Consider the following 22,989-nt stretch of genomic DNA (forward strand, 5'->3'; position numbering starts at 1 on the left):
GGTGGAGCTGGCTGGTGGTGGGAATGTCCCAGCTGGTCTCAAAGGTCTAATCTCCCCTTGCTAGTAGCAGTCTATCCACCCACCGACTGTAAACACAATGGCTCCCTATGGCACTGAGCTGATTGCTGCTTCATCAGGGCCAGGACTACAGTCAGTGGAGAGGAGCTCTGTCTCTCACTGTTTGATGAACTTGTTTATTTTCCCTTGCACATGGGAGGCCCAGAGCAAACTGATTGGCAAGCAGTGTGTTTATCAGCAGCTTAGAAACCATTCCCGATGATACTGGACAGTCAGTGCTGCGCCAAAGCCACAACAAAAAAGCTTAATTAGAGCTTTCTGAAAATAATGTCTTGATACCACGCCCTATAATGCCCATTATTACTGCTAAGTATGCTCCTCCATCAATTATGGCATGTGCTAATGCGAGTCTCACAGTGGAGAGCCAACATGTTTCAGTGGGCTCAAATAGCTTTGCTGCACTCTCCCACTCAGAAATTAATCTTCTTCCCAGCAGACACCTCTGCACATGCTCAACGCAGAAAGCAACACACATACGAGCGTAATTGGTTTGTGTAAACCGAAAACTCAATTTCTGAAACCTCCTCCTAAAGATATGCTCCTTGAACACCCACGATTCTACACATAGATGGCATGTTTAACTGATATTAGTATTTTTCACCCTGCAAAACGTGCTCATCATTTAACTGTTCTCATCTCATCAATCAGCAAAACAGCCCGTGTACTATAGGTACTGAATGATGAAGTGCTGTATTTGATGAAGACAGGACCAGTTTTCCCCTCGTTCCTTTTCAGTTTTGCCTTCTGTTGTGAAAAAACATGAATATGCAAAGGAAAATGAGAAGACATTACGCAAACTGTTTTCCTCTCACTACCACCCACTATGTCTGACATCTGTTCTCCACCTCCACCATACTTTTTACTCTGCGTATCCCTCTGTCATTCTTCGTACCACCTTCCTCCGCCTTCATCTTTCCTCACCTTTTTCCCTCTTCTTCAGTTCTCTTTCCTCTCTCTCCACCTTTACGTGAGATTCTGTGGCTCTCCTCAGAGATCTTTCTGCACACACATGCTGCGGCTACAGAGTGCGAGCGATAATGAAGTGTCTGGGAAAAGAGGATTAGGTGGAGTGGTGGGCATCATCCCTGCGGTATAAACGCTCATCCCTCCCTCAGGAAGGACACATGGAGCGTCTTTCACCTCAGTCCGACTGGCTGTCTCTGTGTCACTCTCAGCCAGCATACTGGGATGGCTGCTGTGGCCCTCAAGAGGCAACAGCGAGGGGGTTAACGCAGCGAAGGGCCCAGCTCCTAGGGGACGCTTGGCGTTTCATCCTCTGACACCAGCCTGTTTATTCTGCACGGCCAAGCTGAGAGGAGCATAACAGGCAGTGGGAAAGTGAAGATCTTCACCAGGGGAACAGGCTGACACAGACAGAAAGATAGATAGAGGGTGAGAAAGAGACGGAAGAAGAGGGGGAGTGAGAAACTCCTCCTCTTCCCTGTGGTCTGACAAAAAGATGACAGCTTTCCTCTGGAGCTCGCTCTGCCCTCCCTAGGCTGAAACCTCGCTTGTAGGCAAGTGGCCTGTCAGACACAGCTAACTAGACTGCCCCATGAGAGATGCAGAAAGCCTGACAGTTTGTTACTAGTTGGCAAAAGGCCGCCGTGGCAGGTCAGTCTCTGCCCAGGAAGTGTCAAAAAAGTGCCACTAATCAGCCACCGACCAGCTCTTTAGAGATACTCACGTGAATATTCTCCTTCCCCTACACTCACGGCGAGTTCAAAGACCCATTATTATCAGTGAGCCGCCACATACTCGAGCCTCAGATCCATATGCCACCCCGACGCTACTGTAAACATTAGGTACTTGAGAGCAATCAACGCTCCGCGTGTTTCATCGTTTATGCTTTTGTGATACCTAGTGGTTAGTGAAATTATGGCACGCGCTGTTTAGACAGCACAAAAACCACAAGAGCCCTGCAGTGTGCACGTGCACCTCTGCTAAAAAGCAAGCAGCACAATTAAAGTCCATAAGCCAGCTATAGATAACATACCAGAATGGTACATGGTACATTTACACCAAAATGGAACTCAGCAATTTAGCAACTGTAAACAAAACATGTGCTACCACACCTATTTGATGTTGACAGCGGGGGCAGCTTCCCCCCTCCCGAAAATTGTGTGTGGTCTCATATTGTGCGTTCAAATTAACAGCAAAACAGAACAATGCCATTGCATTATGAATCATCCACACCCAGGCTCAGAGGAAGTACTGCAGAGCACTTACACACTGAATCCAAACAGTACAAACAGTGAAATTATTATTTTGTCCAAACTAAATGGCTGCAAGAACAAGGTTATTCCGCCTGGCTGTTTATTGATTTAATGGCTCTGCTTAATGTCAATGTCCTGCTAATTTCTTCCATTGATCTCCACTGGTTCCTCAATTACCTTCACCACTGTTAGATCTAGAGAGTGGAAAGCACGATGGGAACCCCAGTGTTAAGGAATTAAATTCTATTAAACTTCAAAGCAGAGCCGACCAAACCAGAAGAAGTTTTCATGCTAAACTTCTTTTGCATTTATTAGAGTTTCAGTGTTCAGGTCAGGTTGTGCATCAAAAATACAGATTTTGTTAAATGGTGGAGTGTATGTTTCTCAAATTCTGTTTACCCTTTGTCTGACCTACTGGAAATGCCCTGTCTTCCTAATATATACTTTGCAAGAATTTCTCCAGAGTGCAATCTGAGTAAACGTTTTGAAAATAATAGGGTTTCGCATGATTGGTATATTGGCACGTCAGCCGTCCCTGAATCAATTGTGAGCATGTGGCTAATCTCTCGGAGCCTCTTGTGATGTCCTTGTAAGCAGCGCTGCCATGATTGGTGAAACTATGGGATGGGGTAGTGCCCTGCTAAGAACTGTGCCCATCTGTCAGATCTCATCACTCCATCCTGCATTGCTGGGGGCAGCGGGACCAAAACTGACCACTGAGTCAACTGACAAGACAGCTCAGCATCCAGTTATCCCAGAATAAGAACCTCACACACAGACACAGACACAGACACACACACACACTCTCTCTTTTAAATTCAGACAGACTCACAGACATGCCATCACGCAAGCAAATGCAAGCACAGTCATGTTCGCGCTCACACTCTGCCACTCTGTCAGTCATGCCACGCTCACGCTGGCATGCAAACCCGCAGTCACATGCGCACAGATATATACGTAACAAACACAGAGACACACATGCAAAAGAAAACGGACGAACAAAATGCACAATCCACCCCCAAACAGACACAATAAAGCCCGTGTTGGACACAAATGTGCTCTGACACTGGGGTTGGTAATGCTTTGAGTTGTCTAAAATCTCGACAACTGACCCAGAAATGCTGGTGCACAGAGGGACTCGGGGTTGGGAGGGGGTCATGTGTGATGCAATGTGGAAGAGAACTAAATTGACACTTTCTTGCCCGCTTCTCGAGCCCTGTGGTCATATTCTCAGTTTGCGTACAATGAGGGGAGACAGAATAAGGTGGACAATCGTTAAACTGGGGTTGCCGGTCCTTTGTTGCTCAGAAGCAAGTGAATTACTAAGTGGTTGATATATATACGTAAGGATGCTGTGGGATTGTGGAATATCACTCTCCTTGTCCCCTGACTGAAGTCAAAGGCCACCTTCGTTTCCCTTCAGAGAAAGAGGAGAGAGAGCGCAAAACAGAGAGAGAGAGAGAGAAAGAGAGAGAGAGAGAGAGAGAGAGAGAGAGAGGCTGCAGAGGTCAAACACAAAGGAAAGCAAGCAGCTGCAATATGTTTACAACAGCAACCCCGAGGGAAGGGGAGGACCTGACTCCAATATCACATATATTTATTTTCAACTAAATGATTCTGAGAAGTCAAGATGGCGCACTGTATGTTTCTGTTGTTTGCTTACAGGCAATCTAGAAAAAAAAAAACGTGTGCAAAGCTGTACATAACATAACTTTCAAAACAGCAAGGACTGCTTATACAATAGTTTTCTGATTATTTTAAAGACTTTGTACTTTGAACAGAGACAGTAAGGCGAAATGTTAGAGCACTCAGAGACTCCTGAGCCTCACCTGCCTCCAGGCTTGGCTATTGCCTGAGGTTTTGAGCTGCAGCAGACAGAGCGAGCATTTCAAACTGATAAGGCTGCTGACTTTCTCAGTCCTCTGGCTCAATATACGATGGGAGAGATTCCAGAGGAGTGAAGTCCTCCACCTCAAATGACCCCTCAGTGGCAAACAGCAGCGAGACTGTGTCAGTGTGAAAATTAGACTGAAAATAGGTGGGCAGGGTGCTGAGAATTTCTGGTGCAAGTCTCCATCACAAGAGATACAGCCCCCCCCTTCTCCCCCCTCAGTCTCTCAGATTTTTAAATTCACTACAAGCTAAGGCAGGCTGAAAACTGCATGCTTTAATACGCTTCAAGGCCAAGACAAAAAAATCCACATTTGCCCTGTCAATAAGAGCCTTGTAGTCACCGTTTTTGATTTTCAAAAATAAAAAGCACTTGGAATTCACATTATCAATAATTAATTCAGATGTGCCAACAGTGTCAAAAAAATGTTTTGCACATGCAGGAAAATCCAGCTGTCAAGTGCAATCAACAACAAACTAAAACACAATGTGCATGATACAGACACTTTCTGAAAGCGCTGCATTACACATATACATACCCTAGAGTGTCTTCCAGGAAAGTGCACATTTGATAGCAAAGTGCAACGGTGAGTGTCAAGGGAGAAACGTCTCTTTGAGTGAGCGTGTCTCTGTGTGGTCCTGCTTTGTCCCACAAAGCTTGCTACACCACAGGCAGACACAGAAAGCTCCATGCAGTTTGATATGCCGATATGTGTGCTGTTCAAAGTTAGGCCCTTTCCCTCACCCACACTGCTGTGCCAGAGATCAAGTGATGCCGTCAACTAGCTAATGACATGACTGCCGCGGGCAACGGCCGGCAGCTTGATTTATACATGGGGACAGAGATGAATGATTCATAGGGTAAGAGAGGGATACCAGGACATGTGGCAACTATAAGCTCCTCTCGCTTCGCTCTTCTTCGCAGATGCACACCTCTCCATAAATCCCTCGGAGCACTCTCTTATGTCTCATGAGCTTAGCATTACACAACTGACCAGTCATGTTACCACTGCTCATAATCGTTGTCCCTCTCTCCTTTTGTCTCTACATTTGTTATAACTCTTCCTTACACTGCCCCTCTTTCCCTCCAGTGTTCAGACTCCCTGACCATATATTCTTCCCTTCCCATTATAATGTGATGCTAATCCTAAATATGGAACCCACTGTTGTAGGCTAAAATGAATGGCCCGCTCATTCTGCATCAATTAGTCCATCCATCACTGCTGATTGGAGAGTGTGGGGAGGGGAGGGGGGTGTATTCATGGTGACTGTTCTCTGTGGTGGCAGGAGGGAGAAAGAGATGGCATTGGAGAGCGCTTTCACGCTGAAATGCAATTTCCATTACTATTCGTGTATCGCAAACTGCAGTCCACCCCGGTGACCTTGTCCTGCTAATTTCAGTGGGATGCCCTCTAAATTACGTCATCTCTGTAGTAATTGGGTGAAATGATCTGACAGCATGGGGGCACTTCCCACATTATGATTTTGCAAAATGATGACTGATGTTTCCCTTTAGCTATCCACTGAGATACTGCTGTCACTATATAATTGTAGATATAGTAATATATAAACAATACATACGGTATGTAAGTAGTCACCTTTCACCATTCCATTAACAATGTAAGCAATGAAATAGATTATGTTCTTCTTGTCTAACACAGAATGAACTTTTGTTGATTCAAACAATAAAGAGATGTACTTCCTAGCATATCATGCAGTCAGCACACTAGGTTACAAATTTAATTGAGGCAACACGAGTGGTAGCTTCTTGTGCAGTGTTGATGCATAAACTCAGAAATGCATTACACTTGGTATGTGTAGAATTAAGTTGTTTTTATAATTTTACTAAGTAAGTGCAATTTACAAAGTGACTTCTTTGCTTATGCAAGATCCATTCAAATATGGATTTTTTTTTTATTTTAATTATCTAAATGAATATCACTGGCTCAAGCCAATGCATACAACTGCAAAGCTCTGTCCTTAAGACAACCTCCTGTTATGAAAGGTAAATACATTTACTTTACTTTCAATCACATGAACAAAGACAGTAAGAGAATACAAATGTATGCTGCGAGTGTCCCTCATAAATAGTTCCTAACAGCAGGGTTAATCAAAGGAGGAGGACAGACACAAATTTATATCAGCGCTGTCTCAAACACACTAAAAAAAAAGCACACAGAACACTGCAGCACAAATACAAGGTGCACCTAGATCAGTGTCACTAACCGCCCACTAAATATGAGGAGATAAAAAAAAATCCCAAGAGTACCGTGCTGACTGAGGAATCTTTGCATTCAATTTATCATTTTACATTATTTAGGCGACTCCATGGGGAAATACGCTATCTCTGTCATAAGTTATGCTAATGGCTGTTACTACCATCTGTGAACTGAGGACCATCAGTCAAGCATAGTGTGCAATCTATGAGTTATGAGAATAATATGTCATCTTTGAGTGATTAATCATGTAGGGGAGTTCTGATGCTTCCACAGAACTGAGATGGCTGCAACAGGGGGATATAAGGCCACCTAGCCTAAACCGTCACCCAACACTGTCCCGTATCTCGACCTCCCCTCCCCCTGCACAGAGCACTGTGCCCCGGCCCTCTCCAATCTCCTCAATAAACAAGCCTCGGGCAGGAGCCAGACAGAGGATAATGGTTCACCTGGAGGTGACAGGAAAAGAAAACAGAGCTCTTTGCATAACGAATGGCGATAGAGATAAGCACAGAGAAGCACTTAGGAATCTTGATAAAGGATTACCCAAACATCCAAAACTGGATACACTTTCTTTTGTTAAGATGGTGGAGTACTCTGTTGCAGTAAGAGCCAGTCCCACAGTTACTGCGTAGCTCTGCTGAAATCGCAGTGCTGGTGTAGTGGTCCTGTGGTCAGATAAATTTACCAAAAGCCCGTGTTCTCACATTTCACCCAAAGGTCACAGCTAGGACACTGTAGTCCTCCTGTTAATTAGATTTGTAATTTATAAGCATTCGCGTGCACATCGTTTTCTCAGCAGAGCCACTAAGCCCTGCCTCGTCATGTCGCTGTGACTCTACATTCGATGACATCTTTAGTTGCAGAAGAGGGCAAAGCACCACATGAGCACCACCACATCCAGGCATAATCACAGCAAGCATAATTAATCCCCTATATTAGAATGTGTTGGTGCTTGCTATGACTCACACCACTGTTTAGGAAACTTATGAGAGAGGAGAGCTGGAGGCACACAGCGCTACAGCCTATGTTATGTAAGCAGTGACAAAAAGGCTGGTGAGTTCAGTGAGCGTTAGCAGCCCGTGGCTAAATTAGCCCGAGTCAGGACGTTCAGAACAACCGTGCATGTGCCCCGCTGCAGAAAAAAGGAGGAGAACCAACCTGAGAAGAACGATTTGTTTGGGTGGTCTAGTTAAAGCCTTGTGTTAAATGGGCAATGGTTCTGGTTAGAATGCTAATGAGCCAATTCCCCTCCTGGATGGAGACATCAAAGGCAAGTGGAGCTCCCACTCTCTGGCTACACAGGGCTTCATGGTATCATTACATGGCTCAGTGTGTGCTTGCACGCTTGTGTTTGTGTGTGTGTGTCCATTGGTGTCAGGGGGTGTGTGAGAATGTGACAAATGGGGGGAGAGGGGGGGAGACAGACAACATGATGTTTACATTAGGTCTATTCTTCTGGGACTGTGCCAGCATCCAGCTACGCTGTGACACACATCACATGAGCAACCTGGTACCATTCATAATTACCCTCTATTCACAGAGGCCTCGTTTAGCGTGCTATTATCAGAGATCATTGTTATTCCCTCTATGTACGTATGGAATCCCAGAGAGACCAACATGTCTAACGTAGATAACAGTGCCATTTTAGTTAACCTCATTGTGTACATAATACTGACAACAAGAATTTCTATCAGTGATTTCTAAGGATTTAAGAGAGCATCAGGGCATAACAATCAGTTTCTGGAGGTTTTTTTTTTGTCTCCATAACTAATGCTCAGTAATATAAGTAATATACTCATGGTTTTTGGGACAGGACAAATCTCATTCAGGGCTTTAGATTTTCACTTTTAATCCACCCTAGTCACACTGCTGTGGCTGAAACTTTACTTCCTTACTGTGACCACATGTCACACTTAAATTAACGATGAGATATGTAGAAAGGTGAAACTTTTCTCTCAAAATACAAATATAGCAGAATAACAAAAAATCCTCAAAGCCATGTAAAGTCAAGAGAACTTCCAAAAGTGTGTAGGTGGTAAACTAACTTTACATACATCAACTAAAGACTTTGTCCATTTTTCACACGCAGGCGGGAGGGCCCACCTCCAGAGCAGTGAGAACTAAACATGGCTCAGGTGCGTGAGGCCAGCATGATGGATCGTCCTGTTGTGAAGCTGCCCCTCTGCAGAGCCCTGAGAAGACAGCTGGGAGATAAGGAGGACCCTATATGAGAGCACATCTCCTCTTCACATCGATCCTCGCTGCCACCAAGGCAGGAGGTCTTCACATGCCAAACCACAGATAGAGGTAGAGGGAGGGCCGGGGTGAAACAGAGAGAACAGTTTCGCAGGTTTAGCAGCCACCTTCGAGTGATAAAGACACTGGAAGATAAAACCCCTCTTGGCCCCGCGCAGATAAAAGACAAACGGAGTAGAGCTTTGTTTTGGGGGGAAAAAAAAAAACATTTTCAGCTCTCTGGTAGATAATAGTTATCTCTCTCTCCCTGGCTATAATCACCTCCTCATTTAGCATGGCCAAAATAACAAAAACAAGCCGCACAAGAATGCACATGTAAAAAAATAATAAAATAACACAGATTTTGTTGTGGTCATTATTAACGCGAGAAAATGAGAGTCTTAACATTTTACAGTTAATTGACCTTGTATCCTGTGCCAGTAACTTGGCAGGAATAGCATCGCTGGAAGTCAATTAAGAATGAAAGGAGGCTTTGCTCTCAAAAAAATGGCACCAGCTACAATTAGAATTCCTCTGGAGTTAATAAGCACAGCTGCAGGTCACAATCAACTGAAATGTTTTCTTGCTAAGTATGACATTAATTGACACATAAGATCTCATGTTCCAGTGTTGACAGCCACAAATTCGACTATATTATTGTTGCTGCTGTTGAAACAGAGCAATCTGTAACACCCTAACACCTATTATCAGTTGAAGAAGAATCTGGATCAATCATCAAGGCTGCGTGTTCTAAGATTCAAAGAACTGTAAAAAGATGATTTGCCACAAAATAACAATAATGAAAACATAATAGCAAAGAAAATTGCTTCTTGTGTTTCTCTGTACGTGGCAAATCAATACCGAGAGTTGACTGCAGCCGAGGCAGGCACCAATCAGAAGGACAGCACTCCCTGCTTTACAGGGCCTGGCTTGGTTATGGAGACGCATGTTCGTGACCTCTGATCTCAATCACAGAAGTTCTTTGGATGGTTGTGCGCTGAGGGCCCTCTCCATGTCACCGATTCAGATTGAGATCCCGCACCAACGTGCAACAACGGCTGGAAAGTTTGCAGTCTTAACCGCATATCAAGACAAGATGAGGGCCTCTCCAGGCACCGTGATTAGATGTGAATAAGATCTGAACAGCTCTGTGTGCACTCTAATGGGCGTCATGCGCACCGAGCAGTTAACTATGCTGAGGCTTTGATGTTGCTTTTAGCCCGTCCCCTTGCCTCTGATGACTCATGTTTCATGCCAGGTGTTCACATCCTAATAAATGAATAAATAAATAAATAAATACAGAAAGAAGTGCCATCCTGGGAAAGTGCAAAATTCTGTCCTAACATCCTGTTTTTTGTGGGGGAAAAAAGTATGCATGTACTTTGGAGGAAAAATATGATAGATAAAATGACATACAGTACAACATTTTAACTAGTCACATCATTATCTATTTTTTAGCTCTAGGATATAAAAAACAAAAGTATGGCTAAATTAATAAAGGAATACGCACACACTGTGGATAAAAAAGGAAATATTTGGCATATTGTAAATGCCGGTGAAGGTTTTGTTTATTATTTTCTGTAAAGAAAGCTAAAAGGAAAGGTCTCAAACTCATATAATAATAAGTCTGATAGAGACCTACAGCGCAAACTATTTTTTAAAAATATACAGAAATATGGATTATACTGGATAGATTAGCTGTATTAGACTCCGGTTTTTAATGTGGTGTTTGGGATCACCCTGCACAGCTGAAGACTGTCAGGAGACAGTGACACATTCAAAGTGACAGCCAGCACAGATGGATAAACCAGGCTGAAGCAGTGACCTTATTTCATTGTCATACCATTCCCACACATCATCAAAAAAAAAAAAAAAAAATCCCCATTAGATTAGAAATTAACATTCCACATCTAACTGGGTGCATTTCACCCCAACTCATCTTACCGTGGGGAAGAACGATTATTTCAATCATGTCACTGTAAAAGTCAAATTTCAGCAAAGAAGAACAGTGGGATTGGGCAGTAGCATTCTACTGGAGTTCCCTGCCCATTATTCCCACACCACGGTCGGCTGCCTCGGATTTCCACCGTTGCTTTGATGATAATGTTCTTCGGCAGGCCGCTAAAGTAATGACCATCTCTCAGTGTGGCACGGTGCAAGGTTGCTCAGCGCTACGCTCTAATGTTTTGGCCTTACGTTCAGCCACATTTAACACAGACACTCGAAACTAAATACACACTAAAGTCTGCCATGAACCCGCAGAAGAAAAAATATAGATGTGCCATTGGAGAGATCTGACGAGTGCAACCTTAATTGCTTTAATGCCACAGGAACAAACAATGAGATGATATAATGAAAAAAATAAGCCATTCACTCACCTCCTCCTCCTCCCAGAAGACTGGTGTTTGCTGAAAAGAGAAAAAAAACGAGTCAGTAAACTTCAAAGAGTAAGCAAATATAGATAAGTCAGGAATATCTGGCCACTTTAGTTTGGATTCTTTACCTGCTGTTTTCCCATAAATACACGTATTTGACTATCTAAACCCGTAGATATAATTTATCAAATGTGTCATTTATATCAGCTAATGAATCAAGCTACCACGGAAAAAAGTCACTGAGATTTAGAACAGAACACAATGATTCATGAGCACATTCAGTGTATTTTCACAGCACTGAAAAAGAAAACAAGAGAAGTTTCTTTTATTGTCTCGCTTTGTTTTGTTTTTCTGATCACAGCAGTAGCTGTGAGGGGGGGATTATACAGGAGAAGAGAGGAATACAGTGTTGGTATAAAGTGCCAAGAAAAGCTTGAAACTGGCTCGAATGATCACGCAGCTATGTTACAGATTTTTATATCACTTTCTCAGTTAAATGTGTAATCACGCATCGGAGAATCTGTGTCTAGCCATATGAGATTGGGCATTTTGACGCAAGCTTCCAACAACACCACAGTCATCCAGCAGTAACAAGTGACAAGAATGTCATCCAATAGTTTGTTTCTCACATCTCCCATAGACAGAAGTGATCATTGTGTGTGGCGGTGTTTTGCTTTGAATATTAAATTATCAAGTTGGCAACAAACGTGTGACTCAGTCAGCAGCTCATTTAAATACACACTCCTTGGCAGATTTCTTCCTTGGCAACGTGACAAAGGTTATGCTCAATAAAACATGTGGTTCATTAAAAGCAATTAACAGTGGCCTGTAGTTTGCTGTAGTTGTATCTGCTGCTGTACGACAGGGAAATCCATTCCACCATGGCTTTGTGGGGTCTGGTTGCTTCTTTTTGGAAATATGTCACACAAACCGATTGGAGCAGACCCTCCTCAGTACAAGGCTTGCGATCTTAAAGACTGAGGCTTCATTCTCACATGTGACATAGATATGTAGATCACCCTCGGAGTAAAGCCTCACTCGCTGTGATTCTGCTGTCAGCTTTAAGACAGTGGAGTTCATAAACACTCATAATATGACTGAGCCCTGTATATATATCATTGGAATGTCCAACTTTAAACACAGTTTACCGGTTCAGAGGAAGGTAACGTCAGACTGCTGTTCAACGTGGAGTGTGCCTCATTAAAAATGAAACTAGTTTCATTTTTGCTGCGTCTGTCAGTTAGATACATCCGTTGCACATACGAGGAGAAAGATTAGAGGGGATTTTAAAGTACATCTGTTAATTTGGGTGTTACTGAAAGTAGGTAGCCTATGTGTTTGAAGTGCAGTTCATACAAAGGGCGTTAGAAGAATCATACACCGCAACACGCCTTTAATGATCTTCAGTTCCAGCAACAGCGCTGGCTATCATTAGCAGTGAACGCTGCCAAGTTAAAAGCTTATTATTTCTCAAAAACGTTTTGCTGCACAAGCAACAGATAGTGAACATGTGGTATCAGGGAGAGCTGTCCAATGATAGCACAGTCCTGTGGTTATTATTATGTTATATTTATTTATCTATCTATTTTTTGTTTGCCTGATTATACGTAGAAGCGGACCTTCTGGAGTTCACTCAGTCTCCACACCTTTCTATGGCACCATTATGGCTTTGCATTGTTCTCATCTGAGCACCACACATATGAGTGGGCAGAGGAACAAAGAAAGCTTCCCCACTGCAGAATTTGTTTCATCAAAGGGCTTTTGTTATGTATGTGTATCTGTCTGTCTGTCTGTGTGTGTGTGTGCACATACAGTAGAAGCATAACATACACACACAAAAAACAGCAACTCAAACATGGGTGTACTGACAATCCACTGTCATGTTTACAATAGCACCTCTCCAGGTTTTTCTGTGATGAAAAAGACGCTCATGCTCTCCCAGCCTTTGTTTAGCTCTGGAATCTGTCAGCCATCAACAGTGAGCACACAACTCAGATGTGCATCATTTCCAGAAACAGCCCTTTTTATTTTTTTCAATAAACAGCTTGGGAAATTTTGTGTTCACATTTTAAAACCATGGATAAATGTAGTTAAAATTTTAAGGCTATTACATCAGATACCTCGGATTTGAGGGAAAATGCTAAGAAGCATTCAGTATAAGAAAAGCTCAGCAGTATCTTTTCTATGATGTAAACATGTTAAGCTTGTTGTCATTTATTACAGTATTCAATTACCAGTGCAGTGAAAGTAATAGTTTCAGTGCCAGTTGAAAGCAAGCTAATGACGGTAAGCTAGTTTTCAGGAAAGTGTATCATCATTGTCTAGTCTCCTGGGGAGTCTTCCTATTCCTGAGCTATTAAAACACTGGGGTTTAATTACCTGACATTATGGAAATGTATACCTGAGGGGGGCGCTTCATTTACTCCACACCTAATCAGAGATCGGAGATGTGGTTGCTAATCAGACACAACTCTCCTGTGTGTGTATATGTATGTGTGTGTGTGTGTGTGTGTGTATATGTATGTGTGTGTGTGCGTGCTTGCGTGCGTGCGTGTGTCTAAGGTGGGGTAGTGGTAGTAGAGAACGGGTTAGTCTGGAGGTTGAGATGTTAGATGCTTTCTAACCACATATGACTTGGTGTGATCACAGCAATTGCCCACTGGGAGATGAGGAGCGTTCGACAGCCATCTCATCTCTGCGGTGGGTTTGATAAATATGGAAGCAGGGAGGGGGGATAAAAACGCTGCTTTATGCCTTTTCATTTCCCCGCTCTCCCTGCATCCTCTCCTTTAATGATCAGAATTTCATGACACATGTTTTGGCAGTTTATCTTTAAGCGCACTGTGCCGCTTATGCACACAAAATATCTGTAACCTACAGAGTCCATGAGCTCAGCCCAAAGCATTACACATCAAGGGAGACATTAAAATCTCAAAATGGTCGGGGACTTGCTTTAACAATCTGTCTTCAAGCATGAGACAAATACGAAACAGCTGCTAGAGGAGCTAACCTACAGCAGCAGCGCAATACTCGTTCTACTATAGGATGTGAGCTTATTCAGTATGACTTGCCTGAAAAGTGCTTCTATTATCCTGAGTGATGCATATTTTATAGTGTGTGTATTAATTATAAACTAGCTCTCCTTGCTGTTTGTGCCTGCCCTGGGCTCAGTCTGGCTATCTTGTGGTGGATCAACACATTTCTGCCTTTAGGGAAACAGTGGGAGAGCCAACAATTAGTATTATCAGAAGACCATTATCTGTTCCTCCTCCAGTGGCTGAGCACCTACACGTGGAGTTGTCTCTTTGAATGCATGTTTAATGGGTTTTTGACTTTGCCATCCTCTCTCTAATATCTGCCAGTGTGCGGCCTCTAGAGAATTTCATGAATCAATTTTTCTTCAAAGACGGATTAGACCACATCTGCACCTCTAAAACGACTACAAGGATCATATCACTTTAGACAAAATACAGCAGTGATCTTTGAGCTTTAATATTTCAGGGAACCTGAGTATTTCTTGTAGCAGTAAAGATGAGCCTTGAAGGTCTGCAATGACCCAGTTAATGAGAGGAAAGAGCCAAAGGAGTAGGCCATGGCTTGGAGTTCTTCAGGAGTGCTGCTGCTGAGAGTCGTCCCGGCAGTAACCACAGCATGGGCAATAAATCTCTGTGGAAGGGCTCCCCAGACGGCTCAGAGATGGTAGGTCATTAGCAACTCCTGGTCTACTGTTGGCCCATCAAACACATGTCGGCACTGTCACTGCAGGAACACCCACTTCCTGACTGCCCTTTGAACTCTCAACCCCCACAGCAGCCTCACATATCCCTCAGCCAATGACAATGCAGCGGGGTTCACATGCTGTGTATTTTCACAGCGAGAAAATATTGATAACGGAACGTCAGCCAGAGAGTGTCACAGCCACAGTTTATGAATCGTGGCACGGCGTCAAGAAGCCAGCGCAGACACAAGCACAGTGAAAAGGCAGTCTCACTGTGACCATATATTTGCAGGGCATTCATAAAAGCGGCTTGTGTGCGCTTCGGCGTGTGAGCCCCGTGTATGCAGAAAGGCAGCGAGGCGTGGATCTGGGTTGCGTGTTTGGTGTCGTCAGCAGAGCCCTAGATCATGCAGTTAAATGGGAAGTGCTAGTGCATAACCACAAAACCTCAAGGCAGTAAACAGATCCACTGTCTACCTTCTGGTCCCTGCCACCTTCAGTGAACCCTTTAAATATGCTTCTTTGAATACACACTCACCTCCTCCTGAGAAGTCTCTCACATGCTTCTCAATAAGCTCAGAGGTTAATAGTGTGGTCCGCTGTGACTCCGGGATAAAAGGTGGGGTACAGAAACTAATAAAAAAAAAGTTTTATGGTTCAGGTTGCCTGCTCTGTTGCAAATAGATAGGTTGCCGAGCCAAAAAAAATCTTGTTGCAATTTTTCAAATCAACCACGGCTGCCACTGCAATATAATACTACCGGGCCTATCTGCGTCCACAAATCTTACAGGTATTTTAGCAGGAGTTTCAGCGAATATATCTGAGTCAGTTTAACTGCGATAGGGACGATCTTTGCCTTATTGTATAGCAACTGTATGGCGCTTTATATCAGCAGTCTTCAGTATCACTCCCTGCTGCTCTTGCCTGTCTACAAAGACCGAACTGTGATTTCAGCAAATGTGACTTTACACATGAAAACTGTCCCAAATAAAAGCACAAACTAAGTCAACAGAGCTGCTCTTTGTTTGCAAGTCACACCTTTTTTTTCCTTCCTCTATGATTCTGCTTTAATTAGAACTCATATTCACAGCTAATTTGACAGGCACAAATTAGCATCTACTACACAATGAGCTGCAAATGGAAGGCCTGAAATAATGAAGAAAACAGTTCAGAGAAACAAAAAGACGACCATTTGTAGACTGGGTTGACACTTAGATGGTCATTAGATGCTCCTCTTCATACTGTTCTGATGTCTAACATGTCAGCTCTGAATGTCGATGTTCAAAGAGTCAGTGGAGTGAAAGACTTTGGCAAATTCTTTTTGAGTGGAATAATGTGCTGCTCCACACGCAGACACTTTTCCACTTCACCAGCCTTCCTAACAAGAATTCTACTGCCTGCTCACACACACACACACACACACGCATGCATGCACGCACACACACACGCAATCACATGAATACGTACACACAACTCAACACAACTAGAAATATTCAGGTTAGAACTTTATATCTAGAAAAACCGATCTCGTGTCTGTGGAACTGGGTTAAACAGAGGCTCTTCTGACCTCTAATGATGGTGGCTCTTTTTTTCTTTTAGTAGCTGCTTAAATTCACACAAATAGAAATAAAACTTCAACGAGGCACCAGTTGTGGGATGAGAGAAGAGAGGCAACATTGGTATTTCTTATTTGTGGCACATTAAAAATGCATGCTACACCACACATGCTGCCTCGCCTGATAATACTAGTTGGCATTTTTGTTCTTTATAGCTTCTAGTGGTCCCTGAGGAGCCAGAGTGAGCCAGACAAACTTGTGGCAGAGGTGGCAGGATCCCAGCAAAACACACACACACACACACACAAAAGCCTAAAGCCTGGTTCATGTTTCATGTGGAATAAGACGAAAGGGTGTCAAAATGATGCAGCTGTGCACATTGTGATTGCACAACACCAACCAACACCAACAGTTTACTGTAACTATCCGAGCATCATCTCAATACTGACATGTCAAAGTATTTACTGAAATATTAACCACATTCTATTGAGGTGACTGGAGTTTCTGGTTTCAAGGTTAAAGGAAATGCAAAGAACAAGGATCACTAATATGGAGCGTGCACCTCTAATTAATACAAAGTGTGTAAGAAGAAAATTTGTGAATGCTCACATGATGTGAATTCTATATTTTTAACCTATTTAACTCCTTGTTTCCACGTTGCTTCTGTTTCTGCTGTAACAAGAAAACTCCCCGTTTGATAGCAGAACACACCAAATGAAATTTAATTTAGAATATACTGCAGGCCTTATATCACCTGTTTTACAAACCAGCTTACAGTCATTTACAGGGTTTTTCTGCTTTGTAAACTTTTAGAAGGACCTTGTTGCAAACCTATTTTTCCATTCATTGGATTGTTATGTTGAATTGATTTGGTGCAGGTAACACAAAGCAGGTCTCATTTCTCATGTGTATCGATACTCTGTCAGCGTCCAGCGCAAACAAAATTTCCATTAAGTTACATGATGGGCTGCATTTTTGTCTGCTCTGCTGTGTTTTCAGTTCAAGCTATTAAAAGCTCATCCGGCTCAAAGATGCAGTTGATGACTGTGAGGTTCCCTGGTTACTTTTTCACTGCTGAATACAACGGCTTGTGTGTTACTGTTCCAACCTCAGTCTTGTGGATTTGTTGTTGTGTGAAGCAGCTTTTGACTTGTGACAGTGTCACCAGCTTTGTACGAGACTTGTTTCTGTGTCAAAACTGAGGCTTAAGCCATTAAAATCAATGCAATGATAATTATGTGAATTCTATTTTGGTTTGATTTTTACTTTGAAATACTCATTACAATATCAGGAGACTGTGGGTGGCTTCTTAAACCTATTCATGTTTTTAAAAGTACTTGTCATATACTGCTGATGCTTGAAATTATGTTGTTTTTGCAGCTTCTTTCAAGAACTACAGCAGTAGTGTTATGATGTCTGAATGTATCAATGTGACAACAGGCTGGTGTCACAGTGATTAATCCCTTTCCTCGGCAGGCTTGTCACCTTCATAACAAAGCAACAATACCAGATGCCAAAGCCAGCCCACACGTCTATTGTTATAATTACCTGACCTTCAAATCCACATTAATGAGCCCAGGATGATCCCATTCTCTTTCATCATTTGGCTTCCGAGCCCTCCTTTTATCTAACAAGGTCACCTTTCACAACACCGCTTCTCCCTGAAATACACATCCCCCTCATAAATATACATCTACCTGCATCTGCTCAACCCCCAATCCTAAGAAGGGAGCTTGGAGAAATTACAAGAAAATAAAGCTGTAGGTGGGCTCAGCAAAGCGCGAGTTTGTATTTCTTCTGAAGTTGACACCAAGGGAAAGTCAATGCCACCAAAGTTAGACACAGAAAACAACTTTCTAACGACTGAAGTGTTACTTAATAATTGTTTTCAACACTAAAGACACAGCCTACTAACATGAAGGAGGAAGACACTGCAAGGGCTCTGAAGGAACGATGCAGGGGGGCCAGTGGAAAGGGAGCAGGGTTCATTAATGGAGCTGTTTTGATCCGTTCCCATTATTTTAATCACAAATGCACTGTGGTTGTCACAACAACAGAAAAAAAATATCTGTGGCTTGTGAGAAACCACAAACACAATCACAGAGAAATTACATATTCAATTATTAATTTGTTCCATTATATTTCAGCCACAGTACGATGGTAGGACTGTTGAATTAAGAGAATTTGGAAACATGAAACATAAGTTCCACATGTTATTAATAAAAAGAGGCTGTTGAGAGCACTGCAAGAAAATCCCTCACAGATTCAATCATATTATTAAATAATGTCTAGTGGAGATAGTAAAGTGCCACAAATGTCCATATAAATATTCAGATTAAAGTACACAAATTAAACCAGTTAATGACACATGAAAATGTTTACAGTTGCACATTTTCACATATTTTAAAGTACGTCTTGACATCTTAGCACACCTCATTGCTCACAGGCCGTAGGCGATCCTACACGACACACAAAAAAAACCACATGTGACATTTACAGCATATAACTATTGATGACTAACGAAATACTGAAAAATAATCCGTCAAGGAATCAAGACAGGTTTTGTTTGCTGGACAAAATATCCAGTGTTATATAACACAGCATTCACCAACTCTGTGCACGTGTGCTCAACTTTTGAAGAGGCACCATCATTTTCTGGTTGAGATGAAATAGGTTATCTGCAAACTTCACAGGGCCCACTGTCACTGCGGAGCACTGGCAGGATTTGGGCCAGGAGCTGCATATTACAGATTTATCCAGTCTCATTTCTGGATTTATCAGCCTGCGTAAATGTAGCCTCTTCCTTACTGTTGATCGGGCCTGTTGGTATGGTAAAGACCCACAAGGCTCCTCAGGGCCTTCACAGTCCACTACCCCCAGCTAGGTACCCGCCAGGCAGCCAGACAGTTCCCCTCACTATATCCAAAATAACATGGCTGGGATTTCTCTAGACGGAAGAGCCAGGACAGCATTAAATTGGAGATCCTCAGCAACTGAAGTGTGGTTTCTGAATCGACTTCCTTTTTACATATCACTGCTTTCTCTGAGCAGAAAATAGAAGTCTGGAAATGAGGGTCTTGGCCTTGATAGCCAGGCCAAAGTATATACACTCAGAATTAGACTCCATATAGCTTAAGTGCAGAACATTGCATTAAGAAAGAGTGCATTGTCTTTTTTTTTAACACTAAATGTATTTTAACTTCTCTTACTTCCTTAGCAAAATGCACTTAACCGGCACTTAAGAGAATCCATTCCCACCAGCGTCTATTTGATCACAGTGGTGTAAGTGTTGAGGTGATGTGTGAAGTGAGCCCCGGCTCCAGAAGCACTCCGTTTATGTCACAGAGACTCATCTCCCTGGAGCGGCAACAGCAATCAGTCTGAAGCAACTCCATCACAAGTCCAGACGAGAAACACCGTATTATTGCACGTTACCATGGTGAAGAAGAAAACACTACCACAAAGGAATCTTCTTTTCTGCGTACTGAGCCAGGTAACACAGGGTTGTGCTCTAATTAAAAGAGACAATTTATCAATAAAGTTAGGACTGTTATATTTATGCAACTTGTATGTACAATAATAATCCAAATTTCAAGCAATTTGGAAAGATCCAATAACTCAATAATGTACAATGACAAACAATGACTCTAGAGTATGTAACAGAGAATCGGGCGGCATTATAAAATGGTAGAGGGCTGAATATTGTAAGGTTTTACATCTTAAAGCAACTGCAGAAACATCAGACATTCCTTCAGCCTAAATACAGAGCACTTGTAGAGACTGCTCCTAAATCAAGTGTAACAGTCTAAATGAAGACACGTCAGTCCAGTCTACTGAAGTGCATGATGAAAGCTCTTACAAAGATAGGCCAATCCTTCTTCCGTGAGAGATGATCTCATAAATAATCCTTCCTGTATTAACATTAATAGTGACAGTTGTAATGGTTTGATCATAATGGGAGGTATTTACTTTGAGACGGTTATTTATTTCCTATACTTTGTAATGGAAATAAAAACGTTTTGCGCCCCAAAGACATTTTTCCGTTGTGCCATCTCTAAATCAGAGCTGTCCCAAAATCACAGGCCACATTATCAGGCTAGAAAACTATAACAGGAAATGTTGTAGTTTTTGAATACAAGTTGGAGATGTAAGGGTTACTCTGCCCTGTAATCACTGAAGCTCAGAAGAGACCGGACTGAATACTGTAAACTAATATCATACACTGTTACATGATATCTGTAAGATATTGCAGCTTATATATACACACTACAGCACTAGCAGCAAAATACAGCTTTCACATTCAGTATTACCTCACAGTTCCGGCCCTGTGAACAACAGCAGAATTAGCTTAGATCCAGAAATGTCATGGTTTGCTACAATAGTAGTGTAATACTGTTCTGAGCTTCTTTCTTTTGTATCATATATGGATCACACGATGTTCACTTCAGTGCATCTTCAAACAGCATCTGTTTTTTTTTTTTTCTCCCCACAAACACATTCACACAAAATCCCAACGGATAATTTCCTGCTCGCTGGTATCTGCGGCCTTTTGTTACAACAAAACAAAAAGACAACCTGTTTCAATCGCTTATTCGAGGAGATTTTAAAGAAAACGCACCCTATGAAATAGTAAAGCGCAGTGCTGACACCATGAGAAATATACAATCAGACAGGCAGAGTGTTTTCCTGTTTTGGCAGTGCCACCAAACAAATCTGAGCTTGAATAAAACATTAAATTGGCAAGATGAGGAGCATAAAAGAGTTAAATATTGCATCTTTCAGGATTTTTCCACTGTGGTTCTTGATGTTCTGCTTTAAGACTCATTCAGTTTACGTCAACTGAACTGATTCGATCCATCAGTCTTCTCAAATCAAGTTTACAGTACTTCACAGTGATCTGAAAACATCCTGCCTGCCTGACACTCCTTCAGTGTAAAGAACCTCTCGTTGCCTCATCATCCAGTCTGAAGTCATCCTTTCAGGCAATATTACTATTACTACTTTAAAGATATTTAAGATAAAGGATACAGTTTGGCTTAATAGAACTTCTCCAACTCATCAGAGGACATTAGCCAGAGAATAATGTGAAGTCTCCTTTTAACCACATTTATCTGAACAAGTGAAATCATCCATTGTATGTAAAACTCCACACTGTATTTCACTTCAGCAGAGAAATCTTGCAGTTGTTTTTGTATCAGAAGTTGTTCCTCTTACATACACACAGGAGAATGGGACACATAATCAACACCATCAAACTCAATAATTGACAGATGTGTTGCAGGCTGAGAGACTCAAATAGTTATCTAGGGGATACTTAACTAGGAGAATAGATTGACAACGGTTATATCTCTCTAAATGATATTGCCGTCCTCCTGCTGAACTTTGCAGTGTTGCTTAATTGCAACCGTTAATTGGCTTGCCTCCAAGCTCTTTATTTCATCGCTGAACCCCCAACACACACCCGCTGTAGCCATATTAATGTTGGGCTATGTGCTAAAGCCAAGATTTACACAAGTTTTTCTCCCACTGATGTACTGATGAAAAGGATGTGCATTAATTATTGGGCAGAAAATAAATGATATAGTGTTAGTGTAGCTTCAAGATTTCCTGCTGCTGTTTATAAAAAGCTGCTACCTTTCCCACCAGGAAAGTTTTAAGTCAGCACAAACAGATGACAGTAGTTTTGCCGTGAAGGTCCAGCACAGGACTCCAATGTGTCCTTCTCAAATAGCACCAACTCGACAGTTCGCGTCTACTATTAGAGGTGAGCAACCAAAGAATATGAGCAATGGCGAGAAGCAAACCCTGTGGTACTTCTAGCCTAACCAGGCCAGTTTTACATGGGACTGTCAGCTTTAATGTTCCTGTGTTAGAGCCTCGACAATAGGAGGTGGGGCAGCGAACACAGAGCTGCTTCAGTTTGGCAGCTCCAAAACACCAATCAAACACTAAATCACGCTGGCACACTAGTTACATTGAGAGGGGCCTGTCACGTCTGGAGAGCCAATTTATGTGGCTTTTACACATGCTGAAGAAAAAGGAGGGGTTTTTTTTTTTTTTTTGGAGCACACATACTGAGACTAACTGCAAAGCTGACTCTAAAGCCGAATGTTGAAGGAGAAGAAAACACATGGGGAGACACCCCTCGAAGATTAATTTAACTCAGCGCTCTTTATAATTCCTTTTCCTTGCACTTAGCGTAATAGATGGAAAAGTGCCACAGTATGCAACGTGAAATAAGCATGAATAATCCAACATTAGCGCTCTATTTTAATGGCCTTTACTGGACATTTCCTGAAGACATAGATCACAGTGTTAAGTAAAATGCCCTCACACCAAGCCAGCAAAAAAATCTTTGGTAGGTAGGAGCCTGGAAAAGAAGAAAAATCTGAATCTGGCTTAAAAAAAAAACAGCATATTCTAGAAAGGATGAAATGAGAGCCCAAGACAGCCTGTAAAAGAATTCTGCATAAAATCAAACAAGAAGTGATAAAGTAAAAGCTGGGAGAGATGTAAAGGATTTGTTTGTAATTCAGTTTGGGAGGCCAAAAGAAACTGACAGAGGTAGAGGATTAATTCTGCTGTTTTGCTGAGAAGAACTCCATGAAAATAAAATGCACTGAGCCAATTTTTTTTTTCCAACAACTCACAGGAAAAATAAACCATCGTAACACATGATTTTGTTTTCCAATGTGACATAGC

General features: G+C 42.2%; 1 protein-coding gene across 2 annotated transcripts in view; it reads right to left on the minus strand.

Moving 5' to 3' along the window:
- Window positions 1-22,989, minus strand: part of macrod2 (mono-ADP ribosylhydrolase 2) — a 387,793-nt gene that overhangs the window by 259,460 nt on the left and 105,344 nt on the right. For both annotated transcript variants that reach the window (XM_041049346.1, XM_041049345.1), the window contains exon 4: window positions 11,017-11,046. In XM_041049346.1, the coding sequence (XP_040905280.1) occupies window positions 11,017-11,046 (30 nt within the window). The remainder of the gene's footprint in view (window positions 1-11,016; window positions 11,047-22,989) is intronic.

Source organism: Toxotes jaculatrix, chromosome 11 (genome assembly GCF_017976425.1).
Source record: "Toxotes jaculatrix isolate fToxJac2 chromosome 11, fToxJac2.pri, whole genome shotgun sequence".
Classification (NCBI taxonomy): domain Eukaryota; kingdom Metazoa; phylum Chordata; class Actinopteri; family Toxotidae; genus Toxotes; species Toxotes jaculatrix.